General features: G+C 40.4%; 1 protein-coding gene across 4 annotated transcripts in view; it reads right to left on the bottom strand.

Moving 5' to 3' along the window:
• The window catches only part of Klhl32 (kelch like family member 32), a 231,450-nt gene that overhangs the window by 86,466 nt on the left and 123,224 nt on the right, over positions 1-21,760 (bottom strand). For all 4 annotated transcript variants that reach the window (XR_004117737.1, XM_031366486.1, XM_031366485.1 and 1 more), the window contains one exon: positions 1,255-1,353. Coding sequence is in view for 2 of the 4 variants with exons in the window: in XM_031366486.1 (XP_031222346.1) it covers positions 1,255-1,353 (99 nt within the window). In the remaining 2 variants the exon portion in view is untranslated. The remainder of the gene's footprint in view (positions 1-1,254; positions 1,354-21,760) is intronic.

Below are 21,760 nucleotides of genomic sequence, written 5' to 3'. Positions count from 1 at the left end.
GAGAGAGAGAAAGAGAGAGAGAGAGAGAGGCTGTTAATGACAAAAGCCCAAAAGACTTGCCCTGCCAAAGACATCAGAGCACATGGACCTCTTCAGCCTCTCCCTACCCTTAAGTTTCTGAATAAAACCGTTTGATCCCCCTCCAAAGTAAGTAAATAAATCACTTTAATTAAATATAATCTTATCTGTAAAGTAAAAGTCTCAGAGACAGGAGGCTTCCACGGCCATCCCACATTTTACCCATAAGGTTTTCCCCCAAGACAAAAATAATTTTACAAATCAGAAAAGTCCAGCACTCACCAGCCACACTGGTACAAACAAGCTGGGTACACTGTGAACCTCTGACTCTTTTTTTTTTAATGTATAAATTTGTTGCCAGGTATGGTGGTGCATGCCTTTAAGTCCAGCACTTTTGAGGCAGAGGCTGGTAGGTCTCTGCAAGTTCAAGGCTACAAAGTCAAGTCCAGGACAGCCAGGGCTCTGTTACAGAGAGAAACCCTATCTTGGCAAACAAAACAAAATAGATTTGTTATAAGGAATAAATGTGAAACATTTCTAAATATTTAACAGCATAGTGTGTACGAATTTTCTTTCCATCTCTCCCAGAGCCGTTCCTAACCACGCAGCAAACCAGGGAAAGAGTGCACAACTCACTCATCCCTTTTTCCATCTCTACCACCTTGGAAGTTCCCAGGATAATTTATTATATTTGACTCCAAGATATAACTACAGTTACTGAGTCTTCAACAGATGGTCAACTTTTCTTGCATTGGTGTTAACTTCTACAACCAGCATTCCTTTAAACCAGGAGCCTTTCTAGTATTAACTCTCCAGGATCCACGGGGAAGTCTGCACACGGTAGCTAAGACCCTGTGGGGAGGACAGTGGTTACCTGGAGTGGGCAGGTCACCTGGAGGAAGGACAACATATCCATGTCCATGAAAGGACACAGGAACTGCAGCTGCCTTCCTAGGATCCTCTTATCTGTGTCCTAAAGAACCTACTAGCACATGCTAGGTTGTAGAAACACATATACAACCACACATACACACACACACACACACACACACACACACACACACACACACACACACACACACACACAGCCCAGATGCACATATATGTGCATACCAACATTGTAGTTTTTCTATCAGTTGGTAGGGGACAGTTTACAACTTCAGGGCAAGGGAAAATGAAGGGCAATTAGCAGATGCAAGCACACATACCTGGATGAGATAGTGGGAACACACATACCTGGATGAGATAGTGGGAACACAAATTGAGAAGTTCCAACAGCTGTAGATGACTGCCAGCTGCTAGCACATCCTGGATCACTCCTGGCTCCAACAAAATCTGTTTTTGTTTTTCAATAAAGAGAAAGTGATCAGCTACATGAAAAATTGACATGGTATTACTTAATTTATAGATGCACCATACTGTATTTAGATTACTACTCTACACAGTTATTTGAATGAAAACTCACCTATCTGTGTATCCTAATTATCATAAATAAGATAGTTCCCTCTCAAACATGTAACTTCTGTTTTTCTGTGGGCCAACAGTTTTCCTACATCCAAAACTCTTAGTTCCTTTGCTTTTGTAGAAAAATGGGAACATTTTCAAAGAATGTAATAGACTCTCAGCATTCTTCCTGATACACAGTCGTTCGATGCAAACCAAATCAACTCTAGTTTTTTCAAAGTATATTTCAGACTCTTCAGTTCAGTCACAGTTTAATGGATAGGGGCTTTAGGGTAGGACATTTGTATCTCCTCTGGCCACATGGATTGGTTGTTTACTATGAGAGTGAGGTGGGTATTATGAAAGTAAGGTGGTATTATGAGAGAGGAGTGGGTATTATTCTCCTTCAGGCCCTGTACAATGACAAGCCTTCATTGTCTTCATGTAGGTTTTTGTTGCTCTAGTGTTCTTTATTTAAAATGCAGCTATCACATTCATGAGACAGTAAGCATCACAAGGAAAGACAACAAGCCATGCCACTGGTGATAGCAATTACCTGCCTTTTTTTTTTCTTTCTTTTTTTTTTTTTTTTGGTTAAAGCCAACTATTTGACAGCTGCTACTAGCCCAGTGGAAAAGGCCAGGGAAAGCTACACACCATAATGAAGACATTCATTCCTACAAGGCCTTTAGTCCTGTCCTAGTGGTCTGTCCTCAGCCCAGTAGTTCATAATCTGGTCACTGGACATCTATGTCTCCAAACCCATGGGTAATTCACTGCTACATCCACATGAAAACAGTAAGCATAGGTAAGTGCATTCTTTCTCCAAATGGGGCCATATCTTGGCTCTCGGTCAATATTCTTTCTTGATTTCCCTTTACTTCCCTAACCATTCTCATTCCCAGTCTATGTGCTTTGGAAATGAGCACCACCACGTGGTCCTCAGACCTTTCTCTCCACTCTGTGCTCACTCTGTAATCCACTGGCTTTAGCATCATTTATATGCTGATGGCACTGGAATCTGTCTCTGTCCCCATACCCTAGATTCTCATACACAACTGCGGGTAAGGGATGAAGTTCCGAGTGAATATGTACCATGGGCATAGGCAGAGCATGTCTCAGATCCATGGCAGAGTCAACGTGTTCCTCAGATAAGGCTCAGAGACACAGCAAAGCCTTGCTTTGGTCCAAATACAAGTGTTTAGGAATGACTGACCAGTGTGCAATAACTATCAACCACAGCTTTCTCTTCTGGGATGACTACAGCCTAAGATCACTCCCCTCCAAAGCCGTCTAGCCGAGATTAGCTAAGGCTGCCTCCTTGTTCCACTATATAATGAAACCTGCCTTCTTGACTCATACTATCAATCAAGTCAGTCTTTTCTACCTGAAAAATTCTTCCTCAGGACATCAGCTTGTTTACTTCCATCCCTTTTTAGACTTCTACCCAAACTGAGGTTCTGGGCTACTGTCAAAGTTGGTACCTTCCAGCAAAGTGAGCACAGCCCACCCTATCCCAGCCTTGCCTGGCATGTGTCTGAGTGTCTGCCTTTTCTTCATTCTTTTGATGTCTCAGTTGAGTCAATTCCTCAAGCTGGGTAGATCCTGGCAACTTACTGCCACCACAGCATGGCCTCTTAGCTGTCTAGAGAGTGGCTCAAACTAAGCACACCCCAGACTAAACTCTATCTTGTCTACCACTCACCAACTCACTCCTTTTATGGCCCTGCCATCTCAGCAAGAAATAGAGCACTTTTTAGGTGAAAACTTCAGAGCCATTCTTTTTTTAAAAAATAAAATTATTCTTTGATGATTTTATACACGTATAGAATATGTTCAGGTCATGCTCTTACTTGCTACTAATTCTTTTACTTTGCCTTGCTGAAAAGTTAACAAACTCACTTGTAAAACTTGGAAGTACAGCTGTCACTCACTCTTTGGGGAGCACAGAACAACGCTAAGAGGCTTTCCTGTCCTGACCATCCTATGGAAAACAGGGCACCACTCCAAAATACATGCCTTATTTCCTATCTTTTCCGTATTTTCCACAGCACCCACAATCTCGTGACACATTGCACATTTATGTGCTTGTTTTCTGTTTCTCTACACATGAGAATACTCACTCCAGGAGAAGAGAAGTTTGTCCTTTCTGTATCCACAGCACATAAGAACAATGCCTAGGCATAGCTGTCACTCTGCACTGAGGGGCTTACTTAATTAAAACATTGGATAAGTAACTAATCTCTACACACATTCACATTTCAAGTTTTTACTTTATCAATTAAGCTGACACAGGGAAGGAGAAAAGGGAGATGCAACCTATATTTCTGGATTACTAAAGTAATATATGAAGTATATTAAAGTACAATAAAGTAACATATGGAAAAGTTAAGCAGAGGGGGGTCAAACCTCCAAACACTCATCTTATTCTGGACATTATTTCTGCAACTCTCTCTTGTTCTAAGTAAGAAGAGGAATTTAAATTTCTGCAAATCCTTAAGGAAGAGGCTTTGACTGACATTGAGGAAATGAGTACATCTCCCATCAGAGGAGCAAGAATAGCGAACAGACATGCAGAAGAGGCATGGCCTAAGGCAGAGATCAGGGAATAGATAGATTAGAAAGGGTAGTTTTAGCCTTTCAACCCTGTCAGTTGCGTTCATTTCACACAACTGGCATTCAGGATAACCTCCAAAGTGTGGTAATGCCAAACACAAAGACAGATATCACAGAGAGACAAGATGAATATTCCATAGCATGTGTAACACGTTCAATGGGCTCACTGCGAGAAACCCTCCTAGCAGAAACCCATACTGGGATTGCTTTTGCCTTTGTTTTCTATTTTTTGTTCTGTAGGCTCTTTTTTTTCCTCTCATTATAAAATTTTGTAAATGAAACTTTAGCATAGAAAAGCCCCTAAGTTCATTAGAAGGTTGCCAGAGAGAACACTGCCAGAAAACCTGGTTTTCAGTTACTAGAAACAACCAATATGTGTAAGCATTACTGGTCAGCACCTTTGCAGTCGAGCCCTGATGCCATTCCGTGGCTGACTTCTCTGCTGCATTTTTCCAAAGCATTTGTGCTTGGGCAGAAATAAACTAAGGCTCAACTTCTTGTGTTTTACAGTATAGTGAATCTGGGAACTTCTTGAACATCTGGCCAATAAAACTCTTCAAAAGGGGCCTTAAACACTCACTTTATATTACACAACTTTCTAATTTGTTCCTCTTTTGCTGTGATAAAACACTAACCATAACTAACTTCAAATCCTTCAGACATTATAGTCATCGACATTTAGTCTGGCATTTTAACAGACTGGATGGTGTTTGAGATCCATCTATAGGAAAGGAGGTAAATTCCCTGAAAGCTGAGAGTATACTGTTAGAGTGGGGTCTGATCTATGTGATGGGACATACCCACACTGCTTAGCAGTCTAGAGGAGTTTGGCTCAGATGAAAGCATACAGATATGAACAAGATAAAGTGATAAAGAAAATGCAAGAAATGTAAGACCAAGTGTCTTGGAATCCTATGTCAGAGGGAAAAAAATATCCTGAAGAAGCCAACATGGACTGTGAACTTCTCAATGATGCTCAGCTCTTCCAGTTGGGACAGAACTGAGGGTCCTGCAGATTAATAAGCCATCAAGAGTGTGTATAGGTGAAGCCAAATGTCATATGGACAATTTATAATTCTCTTCCCACTATCCACCCACACTTGGCCTCCATGTAGAATACAGAGAAGCTCCACTTGGCTGTGAGGAATGAGTCAGTGCTACCTGGGGTAAATGGCAATCCTATAACTTGAGTCAAGCTCAAGGACTGTCCCCATAAACAAGGTCACTTGAACAAAAATGCTCTAAGCTCCCTCTTCCTAGATGCTGAGACCACTCTCTCAGTTTCACTACTAGGTAAGACTTACTCAAGGACTGTGAGCACAGTGACACTTGGTTGTAGAGAGCTGGAGAAGCCCTAAGTCAGGGTGGGAAGAGTTGATAAAGTCCTGAGTGAGTGTGTGTTGTTAATGTGGACAAGGCCTTGTTAAGAACCACAGGAGAGGCAAACCCTTTCCACGGGGCTGAGGTTCAGAGGGATGGGAAAACTTTCCTTTAGTCTGAGTGGGAATGTTGGTAGTGTGTGCAAAAACTGGTGACTGTAGCTTCCTCCTGTCAGATGGCTACAACTTGATTTCTCACCTACAGAATAGAATGGTCTTCATGGTAAAAGTGCTGAAGTTCCTGGTTTCTGTGGCATAGTAGGTGTGCTCTACCAGAGCAACACATTCCTTCCAATCCCAGCTTTTCTGTAGGTATGTCTGCCTGCTCTTTCTTCTTTCCTTCTTTGCTCCAGTCTAGTTTCCAGGACAAAGCCCATGGGTTGTGGTGCTGTACCAGTAGTAGGACCAAATACTAGAGTTTAAATCCATAAGTTCGATAGAAAGTGACAGATCCCAGAATCATTTTGACAGGAGAACTTGGCAATAAAGGGCAACTGCCTCCTTGACAGGAGGGATTCTGGAATGATTCATCTTGTTTGGTCAATGACTCGAATGGAGTTGGTTGTACAGGATTGATTTGAACCATCTATGAGGAACACCCCCCAAATCGAGAGAAGACTCGTGCACCTCGCCTTATGGCATCTTTAGGCAGAAGATGGAGCTAAAACATTGTGAAAGGGGAAGAGGATTGGAGCTTGTTACAGTTCTGCATAGGGCATCGCATGGGCACATAGTAAGTGCTGGGAAAGCCAGCCAGGGCTGACAAGTAGGAGCAGAGGCGAGAACACAAACTCCATGTGCTTCCTGTTCATCTTTTAGCTCATTCTCTGGTGCCCCCTCTCATTCCTCTCCCCAGGAACCTTGCCTCCTGGGTTAGCTTCTGATTACAAATGTCTTTGCACACCTATGAAAAGTTTCAGTATGGCTTTTTTTCTGACTGTGAATAACTGAGTTGGTACCTTCAAAGAAATGGTAACTTTAGTTCCAAAAGGCATGACCTCACGACATGTTTAGGAGGATATTCGTTTGCTGTCTTTTGATTTGGTGAATAGAGCAGGCTAGGAGTGTGATAACATTAAACCCAGACAACTAAGGTTTGCAAGTACATCCATGAAAACAATCATCTTTAAAAAAAAAAAAAAAAAGAACAGCAAGCATTTTTTTAAAAAAATTTATTTATTTATTTTATATATATGAGTACACTATTGCTCTCTTTAGACACCAGAAGAGGGCATCGGATCCCATTACAGATGATTGAGGGCCACCATGTAGTTGTTGGGAATTGAACTCAGGATCTCTGGAAGAGCAGTCAGTGCTCTTAATGGCTGAGCCATCTCTCTAGCCCAATGTTCACCATTTTTTTTTTTAGCACAAGGACTAATGCAATTTAAGTTACATGTGGTCTAATATCATTCATCAGAATAAGTGAGTACATTTCCCCTTGACACATATGGAATTCATAGTTTCATATAGTCTAGAAAACTGTCAAATTAACACAAATCCAAACTTGTGTTCAGGTATGAGGTAAAGGCATCAGGTAAACTGAACAAAGGGAGCATAAATACATTTATTAGTCAGATATTCAACACATAGGAAGCCTTTCGCATGACGCATTTCTATATAAGAAAAGTCATATAGGTGGGACATAAAACAAAATGTACTTTTGGCTTCAATATTATTTTACTAAAGATTATCCACAAGGTGGCACCCTTGATTAAAGCAAAATGATTCTCTATTCCTTGTGACCTCTATCAGGCATACTGCAGTTTTAAGGAAAAAAATACAGTGGAAATGAGGATAAGAAAACCTAAGGATTGGTTTACTTTGCAAGCATTCCTCGGTATCTTTATGTATACTGATAATACTATGCACCTCATATGGTTGTAGGAGTAACAGACAACGTATGTGTATATTGGCACAAACAGAAGAGTGAATAGGGTAAGTAATGGAGCTCAGTGTTTAAGTAAAGCAAAAAGATCCCAAAAGGATTGTAATGGTGTGGTGTTTCAGTGGACACGTGGTCCTGGAGGAGCTCTTGGCTAGAATGCCAGATTTAATTGAAAAAACCCTGCAGATGAATATGAAAAGACTTGGTCTTTTCACAGCATAGAGAAAACTCCATTTCTTATGGCCCCTTCTTCATTAGAATTATTCTGGCATTTCTAGGCCTTGAGATTAATAGTATTGTCAGCTAGTCATTTCCAACATGGTTTTCTTCATTATGTTTAAATTAATAAGATGCATTATTTAATAGAATGTAAAGATAAATTATACATACTTACATCACCTTTACAAATGTGGCTAATTATTTGAAAAAGCAGAATACATTTTTGATAGTTTCTAACTGTAAGGGAAAGAAGCAGTTGTAGTGAATTAAAGTATAATGAAACATGAAGGTCATTATAGGTTAAAAGAAAAGCTAGATTAATTATTAAGACCTACTTAATAACCAGTATTCTTTCAAATGTGGTGAAGATGGTAGATTCCATCCCTCACAGCTTTATCATGGAACTGGGATTCTCCATAATATAGCCAGCTCCATAACATGGGGGCAGATTCTCCAGAACATGAGGGCAAAACCAAAGAGGAAACCCTGACTTTCAACTACTGCCATGTGAAGATGAAGATCTCTTAAAGAATGAATAGGGTTGATGCTGATTTTCTTTATTTTTAAGGGATTGCTTTCCATTTATTTTATGTGTAATTTTGCCTGCATGTCTGTTGACCATGTGCGTTGCAGTACCGCAGAGGCCTCCAGAGGGCATCATTCTTTGATGGTGGTTTGCCCCTATCTGGGTCCTTTGGCAAGCAGCCAGTGCTCTTGGCTCCTGAATTCTCTCTCCAGCCCCCTTGGCACCAATTTCCAAGTGTAGGGGTGACTTAGCAATGTCACTGCTGGGTACTGAATGGAGAGAGAAGACAGAGCTGAATGCAATTATTAGTCCGTGGTGTGACTAATGCAAAGACAGCACGCACACAGCACGTTGCTGAGGGAGCTGGGGATTGAAGCTGTCTAATTTCATTAAAGATGTTGGAGAAATAAGCCCCAGTGTGCAAAGGGATCATCAACACACAATTCTATGCTCATCTGGGAAATTCCTTGCAGAGCTTTGTAAAGGATGAAGATAAAAACACATGTTTAGAGTGTGCCACGGAAGTTAGATAAGCCACTGACATTTCCCTATCTAGTATTATCTCTAAAGAAATATATGACCAGAACTTATTTTCATAAAGTTTGTGGATGGGGGAAAATGGGATACCCAGATAAAGTGCTTAGAAAAATGACTTGCCTAATTTATAGAGTAAAAATGTTTCTATTATTAATTTCTTGAAAAGCAAATGTAATTTTATGTGGAGTGTAAGATAGTACTACCTACTATCTTACAGATATGTGGCCATTTCATTTATGCCATCTGCCCTTCCCATAGTACCATTTTCCACTTCTCACCTTTGCAAGTAGATATAACTACCATACGAAAACGAGGAAGCTGAAGACAAGGGAGCACCTCTAGGTAACAGCAAGTCTTGTCTAATCCCAGAGTTCTGGACAGCTTTCTAGACTCTGTGGACATAACCACCGCTACCCAAACATCACTCGTTACCATGGTGCTTAGAGTTCAGTTGTCAGCCCATTAGTGTCTCTACTTACAAGGGTAAAACCTAGAGCTTGCTGGTTTGGAGGAAGGTCAAGAGTTGGGTTTTGAAGTATGTTAGGTCTGTGATGTGTCATCCATATAAACAACCAGGAGACAAAACCACACGCATCTAGGTGGCAAAGAAAAACCCCCAGACCACATCTGTCTAATCACATGCATTTGTATAGCATGTGGGCAAAGCATTAATAGTTCTTGCTTTTAATTTTTAATTAATGGGCTAAATTTAAAGCAGTTTGCCTGTAGCAAAATGTATCAAATATAGAACTCCCATATACACCTGTGCCCACACATGTATAATTCCCATATCCACATCTTCCACAGAACGATACACTTGCCATGACCTATAAGACCATATTGATATACCATTTTTTCCCAAAACCCATGGCTTTCCCTAGTGTTCATTCTGGATCTTTTATGCTCTATAGGTTTTGACAAATGTATAATGACATGTATTTGACATTGTAAGGCCTTACATACTAGTTTCACCGTCCTAAATATCCTCTGTACTTAGCTAATTCACTGCCACTTAACTGCCCATCCTAACTCCTGAAATCCACTGTTCTTTTTACTCTCTTCATAGTTTGACAGTTTTTAAAATGTCATAGATTTAGAATCCCATAATGTGTAGGCTTTTTGACTAGTTTCCTTCACTTGGCAATGTGCACCTGCATTCCCTGCAAGTCTTGTCATAGTTTGGTACCTCATTTCTCGCAACATTGAATCATTCATATTCCATTCACAGTTAAGATATCCATTCATTTATTTACTATAGAAATGCATTTTTGTTGCTTCAGTGTTGTGTTAATTGTAAATAAAGCACCTAGATGTTTGTGTTCAGGTTTTTCTTTAGACATAAACTTTCCATTTTAAGGGTAGATACCAAGGAATGAATACCTAAATTTATCTAAATATATCTCTATCTATCTATATATCTGTATCTATCTACTATCTATCTAACTCCTTCTCTCTCTGTCTCTCTGTCTGTCTCTGTCTCTGTTTCTATATATATGTGTGTGTGTGTGTATATATATATATATATATATGCTATTTTAAAGCAGTTTTCGCCTATAGCAAAATTTAATGAAAATAGAGTTCTCATATACATCCTGAGCCTACACATGTATAATATTCCCATTATCAACATCTCTCCCATGATAAACTTGCCATAACCTTTAAGACCATATTGATCATATATATTGAGAGGGGGGGACAGAGAGACAGAGACAGACAGACAGACAGAGAGAGAGAGAGAGAGAGAGAGAGAGAGAGAGAGAGAGAGAGAGAGAGAGCACTTTATTTCTTTAATGATCTACCAACTATTCTTCTTCAGGGATGCTACCATTTTGACTACTGACCAGCCACGAATGAGTTTCTTGAACTCTCTGCCCTCATGAGCTTTTAGTGTTGTCAGGTTCTGCATGTGGACACAGTGTGTTAAGAGGTGGACAACAATCGGCACTTGTTTTAGTTTGCATCTGCCTAATGAAATATATGAACGTCTTCCCATATGCTTATTTGCCACCTATCTTCATTGGTGACTCATCTTGTACTACAGAACTTTTGAGTTCTTCATATATTTTAAATGATACTCTTTTACACTTTTGTAAATATTTTCTTCAAATTGTGGTTTGGATTCTTATTTTCCTGATACTGTCTTTTGTAGAATACAAGTTTTTGGTTTTTTTGTTTTTGTTTTTGTTTTTTAGATATTTTCTTTATTTACATGTAAATTTCTCCTTTCCCAGTTTCCCCTCCAAAAAACAAACAAACAAACAAGAACAACCCCCTGTTGCCTCCCCCTCTCCCCATGCCTGCCACCCCACCCTCTCCCATTTATTGGCCCTGGCATTCCCCTTTACTGGGGCACAGAACCTTCACAGGGCCAAGGTCCTCTCCTCCTACTGATGATCAAATTTGCAATCCTCTACTATACACATGCTGCCAGAACAATCAGACCCACCATGTGCAGTCCTTGGTTGGTGGTTGAGACCCTGGGAGCTGCTGGAGAGGTTGTGGAGAAAGAGGAACATTACTTCATTGCTGGTGGGATTGCAAACTGGTACAACCACTCTAGAATACAAGTTTTTTTAATTCCACTGAAATACAGGTTATCGAAGACCACATTTTTGTGTACTTTCAAAATCTTTTGTCTGGACTGGAAAGATGGCTCACTGGTTGGGAGTGCTTCCTCCATAATTCTGGGTCCAGCACTAATTAACAACACTGGCCTCTTAGGTCTGATATGTGCGTGAACACATATCTGCTATTAACAGGTTCTGGTAGTTTTCTAGGCTTGTGTTTTACACTTGTGAAGATCCATGCACAGACTGGATTGCAGGTGGATGTCCAGTTGAACCAGCATCATTAGTGAAAGAGATTTTCCTTCCTCTGTTGCATTTTATTTCTTCCCCCATTGATGATCCATCAATTTTGTTAATGTGGTCTGTTTCTGGGCTCTCCATTCTGTCCACTGATCTCCTGATGGACTCTGGTCCATACTACACCGAGATCGGGGAACTCTCAGTTGTCCAACCGTGTTCTCCTTCAATACTATTTTGGCTATTCTTGGTCTTTTGCTACTTCATCTGAGTATTGTAGTCAGTTTGTTTAGCTCCTATAAATATCCTTCTGAAATTTGGTTTGGATGCATTGATTCTGTAATCAAGTTGTAAAGAGCTGCCTTCTTGACAATAGGTACTCTCTGAACAGAGACCTTCTTGACCTCTTTCACAAGTTTTGAAGTTTTCATTGTATACACCTTGTACATTTTTGTTGAATTGATGCCCATGTATTTCACTGTTGAGAGAGTTGGTTCTTACAATTAATTCTAATATTTTAAAATAATAAAACACCCCTAGTGGTAGGGAATATGTTGTGACAAGTGAAAATTATATGAAATTAAAAATTCAGTGCCAACTGAGTTTTACAGATTTGATCTGTCTCCGGCAGTTGGTGAGTTACAACAGGAGGCTTTAAGTAGCAATGACATGGCCTGTGAAGTCTAAATCATGTATTATCTGCCCTCTTGCAGAAATTATTTGCTGATATTTGTTGTAGAGGAAGTTCGAGGGCAGGGAGTTAGTAGTACAATATTGAAGCAAGGAAGCAAGTAATGTCTGTATGACATTAGCAAGGAAGCTGGTTAGCCTGTGCAGGCCAGTTCTGATGCACGAGGGATTCCAGCATGCAGGGAGAGAAGGAGAAAACTAAGACCTACAGAAACATGAGGAGTGGGCCAGGGGTGGCTGGGATGATCAGCCAAGAGTGTGTTCTGAAAGCTCAGAGAGAAAGGCTTCCATGGACACTGTCCAGCTGTAGCACCTGGAGATGAGTGGCTGTAAGGGACAACACTTAGTTTGGATTTGCCAATATCTGTTTTTTCACAGAACAGTTTCTCAAGATGAGGACATGGTGGTGCACTCCTTTAATCCCAGCACTCTGGAGGCAGAGGCAGGTGGATCTCTGAGTTGGAAGCCAGTCTGATCTACTATGCAGAGTAACCCTATTTCAAAAAAGAACAATTTTTCTAGAGTGCTAAAGGTAGAAGCCTTCAGACTTGAGGAGTAGAGATCTGTGTAACAGATGAATAAAACTGAGGGAAAAAGTGTTTGTGGGATAGATTTTGCAAATGAACAAGTTCTTGTTTTCCTTTTAACGACTGAGTAATACAGTATGCCTGTGTGCTATGGGATAATGCAGTAGAGAAAAAGAAATGGAGAACAGAGAGATCGCTGCAGAGTTCACAGGCAGGAACACTGTGCTAAAGACTGAGAGCCTAGCGTGAACCCTCGACCCCTCAACATTCAGAAATGTGAACTTTCCACTGGGAAAGATGGAAACACATGGAATAGAAATAAACACAGGGATGTCTAAAGACATGATGACAGGCAGATGCAGCCCTCCCTGCCTAATCCCCACAGGAGATGAATTCCCCCATTATGGATGTTGTAGGGAAGGTAGTTGGAGGCAGTCTGAAGAGAGAGACATGAGAAACTTGTCAATAAATGGACTGAGGCAGAACAGATTAGCATTGCCTCGAAAGGATGTGGATCCGCCCTAGATTTAGACCACGGATCTGATGTAGTGACTTTCAGCACCAGTCAATGAGAGGTGATTCTCACCACTGGATTCAAACAGGACCCCTCAGATGGTGCTACAAGTGGGATTCGGGGCTGCTTCTCACTCAAGTCACTGACTGGCTGGTTCATGTTGCACCAAAGTTCTGACACATTGGCTCCTATTCAATCACCACAGAGAAAATGACTATCTTTTCTCCCTGGCAATGAAAGTTAGGGCTTTCAAGTGTGTTAGTATTTTAAACTGTGTTCTGAAAATCACTATAACTCATTACTCAGTCTCTCACTTGAATTTGTACAGTTTTGGGGGGGTGTCGAACTCCCATGGTTTTTTTATTATTATATTACATATGATACACAATTCAAAATGCCAATCCTATCCTATTTTTTTTAAATGCAATCATACATCAATCTGTCTATGCTAATCACAGTGTGATATCTCATTCAAAAGCATTCAATGGAATTTCCCCTTCAGTGTCCCCCTAGCTCCCAGCAAGTCCTTGACACACAGTAAGACACCATTAAGTATTTGCTAAATTAATGAACTTCATTTGAGAGCAAAATATTAAGAGATGGTTCTTATGACATACAAAGAATATAAAAATTCAGAAATTAATGTAGCACATTCAAATTATTTCCTTCATTTGAATGTTCTTAATAATATCGTGCTCAAATGGAATACTTGCAAAATAAATCTTTCGATAAGTTCTATTTGAGGGCTGGGAATGTAGCTCATTGGAAAAGCATTTAACTAGCATGTGCAAAGTCCTGTGTTCAATCTCTAGTATTGGGAAAATAACTAGACACTTATGCTATTCATCAGCTATTCATCAGAAAAAAAGAAAAACAGATATTGCTATCATGTCTAAAAAAATTTAGAATTACAAAACACACATACCGACTATTTTGTACAAATACTAAATGTCTCCAGCAGAGGGCTCACAGACTCCATTTTTAGGGAAAAGTTTCAAAACTCATTTTCTAACAGTGGCCTTCCTTGGTAAAACTCTGAGGAGGCAGTTCTCAGAGCTATGCTCTTCTTGTGGTTAAGCCACCACATACCTCAATTCACTTAAAAACAACCAAGATGAAAAGAAAGGAATCACAGGAAAGCATCATTATGTATACACCCATCACTTGCAGATAAGCACACTTGACTAATTCCAAGGAAGACAGGGAAGTAGGTTCCAGCATAAGTGTCGTGTTTGCTTGTATTTGTTCACTTGTATTTTAAGGCAGGTCACTCTGAGGCTGAGGCTACCCTCAAATGAACTGCTCTTGAAGTTGTGATCTTCCTGCCTTGCCTTCCGAGAGCTGATATTACAGGCAGGCACAATCCTAATCCAGTTTATGTAACTATTTAAATATCAGGAGTATAAAAGTCAGAGAAGACAGGAAATTGCAAGCAATATAAGGTCAGAGAAGAATATAATGTTAGAAATGTAATAAGTCATCCCTCAACACACTATCTCTGTGTTTCACACACAATTTCCATGTCCGTCCTATTATAAGTAGACGCAATACTAGACCAGAGGTCTGAAAAGACGGAGCAGCGAGTGAATAAAGTGCTCTCTGTAGCACCCTGAGCTCAGATCCCAAGCATCTGTGCACAGGGTGGTGTGGCCATGTACATAGAACCCCAGCAATGGGGGCAGAATCTTCCCCAGCCCTCAAAAGAGTAGGGAGCTTACTGGAGAGAAAGCCTAGCTAACTGGTGAGCTCCAGGTTCATTGGGAGACTGTTTAAAAAACATTTTTTATGGACAATGATACGGGGAGAGACTGTCCCCCATATGTTCAGGCACACACACATCCAGAACACACCCATGTACACACACTAAAACAGAAATACAACAATGTAACCTTAGATGGTGAAAACACTAAAGATAATTCTGATTCCTACAGCAAGTTTTCCTACAGATAATAAGGTCTAGAATATTTTTCTTGGTAATACTTTAAATAACATTAGAAGGAAGAAGTAAAACATAAGGAAAAAAAAAAACCTGTTTAAAACCCAAGCATTGCTTTCTGACTTTATGGTTGATCTCAGTATAAAATTCAAAATATAACTAGTGTTTCTTAAAGGCATCAGTGTCTCTCTCTAGGGGACAAATGGGAAACTCACGTGGACATCTCCAGTCATCCAGAAAGGAGGCCATATGTCAGGCAATGTAAAGGGCAATCATCAAGAATTTCCCTACAGCTGTAAGCCTAAATGCCCCGCAGTAACACACATGTAAGATTTCTATTTTTAAAGATGAAAATTCAAAACTGTCTAAAATGGAGCCACATTTTTATTGTTTTTCTGTGTGACAAGACATTCAGTTATCCAGTGCTGTGATGGTAAAAGATGAGCAGAAGTCCCTTAATGTATTTTTCTTGGAATTACTCACTACTTTATAACAGTACAGTGCCAAGAATATGCTCCTGGGTATGTGTGTTGTCAGTAAAACATTCATGATTAAGTAAACTGTGGCAGGCATGGCCAAACCACCTGCACATGTAGACAGGTGAGTATTTCCCCATCTCTAAGAATAATTACCCCCAGTATAAATGTATTAATATGATTTTTAATATAAAATTATTTCCTTGTATTTATCCTTTTCATGTATGTGATCATGTCACTTCATCGGGGCTGAGAGAAATTTATGTAGGTCAGTTAAAAAGTGGCCACATCCTGTAGCCAGGCAGGACCTCCAGTGGAGTGATAAGGACAGCAACTCACCCATAAAACTTTTGACCAAAATGTGTTCTACCTACAAGAAATACAGGGGCAAAAGTGGAGCAGAGATCGAGGGATTGGCCCAACTTGAGACCTATAGCATGGGCATGCACCAATCCCTGACACTATTAATGATGCTCTGTAATGCTTGCAGACAGGAGCATAGCATAACTGTCTTATGAGAGGCTCCACTCAGCAGCTGACTAAAATGGATATAGAGGCCAACAGCTAAACATTAGATGGAGCTAGGAAATCTTAGGGAAGAGTTGGAGGAAGGACTGAGGAGCCCAAACAGGATAGGAACTCCACAAGAAGACCAACAGAGTCAACTAACCTGGATCCTTGGGGGCTCTCAGAGACTGGACCACCAACCAAAAAGGATACACAGGCTGGATCTACATTATATGTGGCAGATGTACAGCTTGGTCTTCAGGTGGGTCCTGAACAACTGGTGCAGGGGCTGTTCCTAGAGCTCTTGCCTCACTGTGGACCCTGTACCCCTAACTAGGACACCTTGTCTGGCCTCAGTGAGAGGATGCACTTAGCCCTGCAAAGACTTGGGTGGGGGGGGGTAACCAGGGTGGTGGTGGGGGGTACCCAGGGTGGTCTCCATCCTCTGGGTGGAGAAGGGGAGGGGAGCAGAGGGAGGGACTGTGCGAGGGGGGACTGGGAGGAAGTGAGGGTAGCCATAGGGATATAATATGAATAAATTAATGGAAAAAAACAAGAAAGAATTTCATTTCAAAATTGTAAAGACCTTTTCATATTAAATACTGATAGGAAAGGTTGGGAATTGAAAAATCTGGATAAAAAGACCACATTATCTCTTAAGAAACCTTCCTGTTTAGATTTTTCTCATGAACATTTCAAAAAAAAAATCTATACAGGCTAGATGGCATTCATCTTTTTTTTTTTTTCTTCATGAACAAAGAAAAGTTCAGGTACTATAATAAGCTAAAATCTCTTAACAAAACCAAAGGCACTACCGGGATGAGCCATGAAATAAATGACTAACTCTCCACTCAGGTAATTTCAGCAAAGATCCTGGGTACAGCCATGACTCAGAAATTCCAATGACCAAGAAAGATCATTGTTTAGGAAGACTTCAGACAGGAGGACTATCTAATCACGGTGGTGTAGATGTGTACTTAAGGACACACAAGACAATGGAATGTCCTGCTGAAACAGGCAAGGGGAATAAGTACAAACCCACCCCAAGCAAGCAGGTGTGTTTATCTACTTTTATGAGTTGCTGCATGCCAAAACATTTCTACTCGTGATGACGTCAGCAAGAAAAACAATGGTGAGCCAGCAGTGGTGGCACATGCCTTTAATCCCAGCACTTGCGAGGCAGAGGCTGTCAGATTCCTGAGTTCGAGGCCAGCCTGGTCTACAGAATGAGTTCCAGGACAGCCAGGGCTACACAGAGAAACCCTGTCTTGAAAACAAAACAAAAACAAAAACAAACAAGCAAACAAACAAACAAAAAAGCAATGGTTGCTTCCTGTCCTACTACTGACAATACACCATCAAGAAGAGCCAGAGGAATACTTACTTTCTGGTTCCCTGAGCTGGCAGAAGGAACAGGAGCTACAGAGAGCTACAAACACAGTGAAGAGAAGAAAAGCAACAAACCCAGATCACGCAATTAAGGCAGGTTAGAAACAACATGGGCCCTACCCATATTGGTCACTAACTATGGTCTCAGTTACTGGGAGCCTCTCCTTTGCAGTGGAGGGTGTGCTCAGCATCAGGGCTCAAGCACCTTAGCTTCCAATGGTTTCTTGAAGCAGAACCGAGGCTGAGGAGGAATACAGATGCCTTGGACATATTCAGTCCCATTTTGTTTCCATTAAATGACTTGAGTTTAACAATTTCTCAATATCTGTGCCTAAAACATAACTTTATTGCTCGAGGGATTTCTGATGCTTTACTGCTGGAAGATTTTGAGCCCTGCACACCCTTCTTCCTTGCGTCCTCACAACAGGGCAAAAGTAAAAGAAAGCTTCGAAGTCCTTGTAAACTGCACAAGCCTTTGTCTACACAAGAGCCTTCAGCTCAGTCTATGTCTTACCTCAAACAATAGACAATCCTTCCCCAAGTCACTTTTGTGCCTCCTTCAGTAAGTCCCAAGAACTGTAAACTTTTCAACAACCTGGCCTTATGTGTGTTATTGTTATTATAAACATCTAATCCAAATTAGGGGGTGGAGAGGAATCCTGTTTTATTCGAAGGCTCTAAAACAACGCTTACATATAAATTACCCTATCCCTATGTCATCCCAATCTCCCTTGTTGCCCTCGGCTCCTTCACTCCCATTTAATCCTCCTGTCCTACCTTCCCTTCATCTCTTTATAACACTATATTCTGCTGCCCCCTTCCTTGGAAGATTCCCCTATTCCTCTTCTAGTCCCTAACTAGCTACCTAGCCTTGTGGATGTTCTAAATGAAGTACACCTATATAAAATATAAAAGCTAACATCCACGTAGAAGAGAAAACATGCAATTTGTCTTTGGGAGTCTGAGTTACCTCATTCACAATAATTTTTTCTAGCTCTGTCCATTTTCTGCAAATTTCAGATTATAGAGTAATTTGGGTACGTGCCCAAGAGAAGTACAGCAGGGTATCATGGTTGATCTAGTTTAAGCTTTTGGAGGCCTCTCCACACTGATTTCAAAAGTGCCTGTACCAATTTGTACCACCACCAGCAATGAGTAAGTGCACCCCATTCTCCTGTATCCACACCAGCATCTGCTGTTGTTTGATCTTGGCCATTCCACATGGAGTAAGATGAAGTCTAAAAGTAGTTTTAATTTACATCTTGCTAAAGGCTAAGGATAATGAACATTTTAAATTTTTCAGGGTTTTTAAAAGGTCTTTTTTTTGGGGGGGGGAGGAGGTTTGAGACAGGGTTTCCCTGTGTAGCCCTAGCTGTCCTGGAACTCACTCTGTAGACCAGGCTGGCCTTGAACTCAGAAATCTGCCTGCCTCTGCCTCCCAAGTGCTGGGATTAAAGGCATGTGCCATGACCGACCGCCTGGCTCCTTGTTTGTTTGGTTGGTTTTTTGTTTTGTTTTGGTTTGGTTTTGTTTTGGTTTGGTTTGGTTTGGTTTCGGTTTTGGTTTTTGGTTTTTTTGGTTTTCAAGACAGAGTTTCTCTGTGTAGTCCTGGCTGTCCTAAAACTCACTCAATAGACAGGGCTGGCCTTGAAATCACAAAGACCCACCTGCCTCTCCCTCCCAAGTGCTGGGATTAAAGGCGTGAGCCACCACCACTAGTTTAAAAGGTCTTTAATACATTAGATATGAACCCTCTATCAGATTAATATTTGGTACAAAAGGTGTTTCCTATCTGGTAGGCTACCATTTTGCTTGAATGATTGTGTGTCCTTTGCTGTACAGGAGCATTTAGCTTCATAAAACCTCACTTATAAATTAACTGTAAGTCTTAGCACTTGAGCTATGGGTTCCTATTCAAAACTCCCTTTCCCGTGCCAATGCATTCAAGCATACTTCTTCCTCTGTAACATTAAGGTCATGAGGTTCTATGTTTACTTCCCTGACTCATTTGAAGGTGAGTTTTATGCAGTATGAAAAATACTAATATATTTTCATTGTCAATATGAAGCTATCAAGTTTAACCAGAACCACTTGTTGAAGATGCTGTCTTTTCTACAGTATGTGATTTTTGCTTTGTGAAAAAAATCTGGTATTTGTAGATATATAGACTTATGTCCAGGTCTTCAATTGTATTCCATTAATCAACAAATCAACATTTCTGGTTTTTGCATATGGAAACATACACATATATATACACACACATATATATATATACACACATATATATATATACACACACATATATATATGTGCAAGAGAGTTACCATATAATGGGGCTACTTCTTTTTGAAATATTGGCCAATGAAGTTCCACAGATTTCCCAAACATTACAGGCTGTTAGCAATGTAACTGGTAGTCCTCCATAATTTCTTGGTAAGATAATATTACTGAATATATATTTATATACATATGTAAATATATATGCATATTTATCCCTACATATGATTCAGCCTCATCACATGAATGATAATCTTTTCCACACTCTGAGCTCCAGTGTGTTATTGTGAATATAACCATGATTCATATGTATACATGTGTCTGCATATGTGTGTGTATGTGTGTGTGTGTGTGTGCGCGCGTGTGTATGTGTATGGAGCTAGGACTCAACTAGAAACTTCTCCCTTTACTGGCTAGAATTCACAGTGCTGGAAGGTGCTATATATGTTACTACAAAAGAAAAGTAATTTAGCAGTCTCACTCAGCCACAGACCCTTTGAACTACAATAACTATCCAACTGTAAGATATACCCACTTGCATAATGAGTGGCAAAAAATGGTATGGAAGTAACTGAAACTTTTTGAAGTGAATTTAAGGCCTGCTGTATGAGATAGAACCCATACTTGACACTTTTAATGAAGCCAAGAATCTGCCAAATAAACAGAACAATAGAATGACTCCTGGTGACATATTTCTATACTCATAGATCAATGCATTGCTCAACCCTCATCAGAGAATGCATATAGAAAACTAACTATCAGATAGCATGCAGAAAATAAGAAACTTTGAAATGGTCAATCTTAAATATCACAACCTTTCCACCAGGTCTCAGGGATCCATGCAGAAGAGATGTCAGAAAGATTGTAAGAGTCAGAGGTAGTGGATGCCTTTGAGAAACAGCATTTAAAGGTACAATAGGGCAGAAGCACAGAATCGCACATGGACCGACAAGTGTTGTGAGAGTGTGCACAGTGTCTATATAATCTCAGTCTAGACAAAATCCCATCATGCATTCAGGAAGTAGACATGAAGCCCTACCACTACCAACAAAGAGAATCAAGATTGATAGCTGCAGGGAGGAAAATCAGTATCTGTCAATGAAGTGACACTAGATATATCAATTACACACCAGGGAGGGCTCCGAAGTAATTGGCCACACAACTGGACTTCATGTGTTTTCCTTTCCTTTCCTTTCCTTTCCTTTCCTTTCCTTTCCTTTTCCTGTCTTTTACTTCCTTCTTTCCTTTCTTCCTCTCTTTTTAAGAGAAAGAAAGAACATGAAGGTAGGTGGATAGAGGGTCTGGGAGATGCTGGGAAAAAGGAGGGAATTTAATAAAATACATCATACAAAATTCTCAAAAAAAAAAAACCTAAGATATCATTTAAAACAGAAAAAAAATAATCTAAAACAATAAAAACTGTAAAGTTAGAAAAAATTATTTAATAAAATTCATAATATCAGTTCTGCTACTAGGCTAGCATCTATCTGATCCCTGAACTGTACTGTAGTGAGAATTTTGGCTTCTTGAAAAAACACAGAAATATTAAAGAATATGCTTTCATTGTAATCCCAGGTGTGGGATATGGTGTTGCTTCAGTTTGTCCCCAGCAACTGACTTTGATTTTCCTTGTTCAGAGGCGTGATTTTGGCAGATGCAGATAGTTTCTGTGATTGTGTGACGTTTGGAATTCTGGGGACTTTTTTAGAGGGTGTGTAAATGCTAGGGCCCCAAAAGGCATGGGGACTTACTGGTTGTTGGTTGGTTGGTGTTGGTTAATGTTTTTTAAGTAGTTATGAATAAAGAAAGAAGGGAGGGATGGAGGAGGAGGAAGAAGAGGAGGAGAAGAAATTAGCTATCCTGACTGTAAGATTACACTTGCCCCAAGGAAGTAGACACCCCTAGGCAGCGGGAAGGAGACACCCCTAGTCAGCGGGAAGGAGACACCCCTAATCAGTCAGTGGGAAGTAGACACCCCTAGTCAGCGGGAAGGAGACACCCCTAGTCAGCGGGA

Source organism: Mastomys coucha, unplaced genomic scaffold, assembly GCF_008632895.1.
Source record: "Mastomys coucha isolate ucsf_1 unplaced genomic scaffold, UCSF_Mcou_1 pScaffold14, whole genome shotgun sequence".
In the NCBI taxonomy this organism is placed as follows: Eukaryota; Metazoa; Chordata; class Mammalia; order Rodentia; family Muridae; genus Mastomys; species Mastomys coucha.
This window is presented reverse-complemented; position numbering and strand designations above follow the sequence as displayed.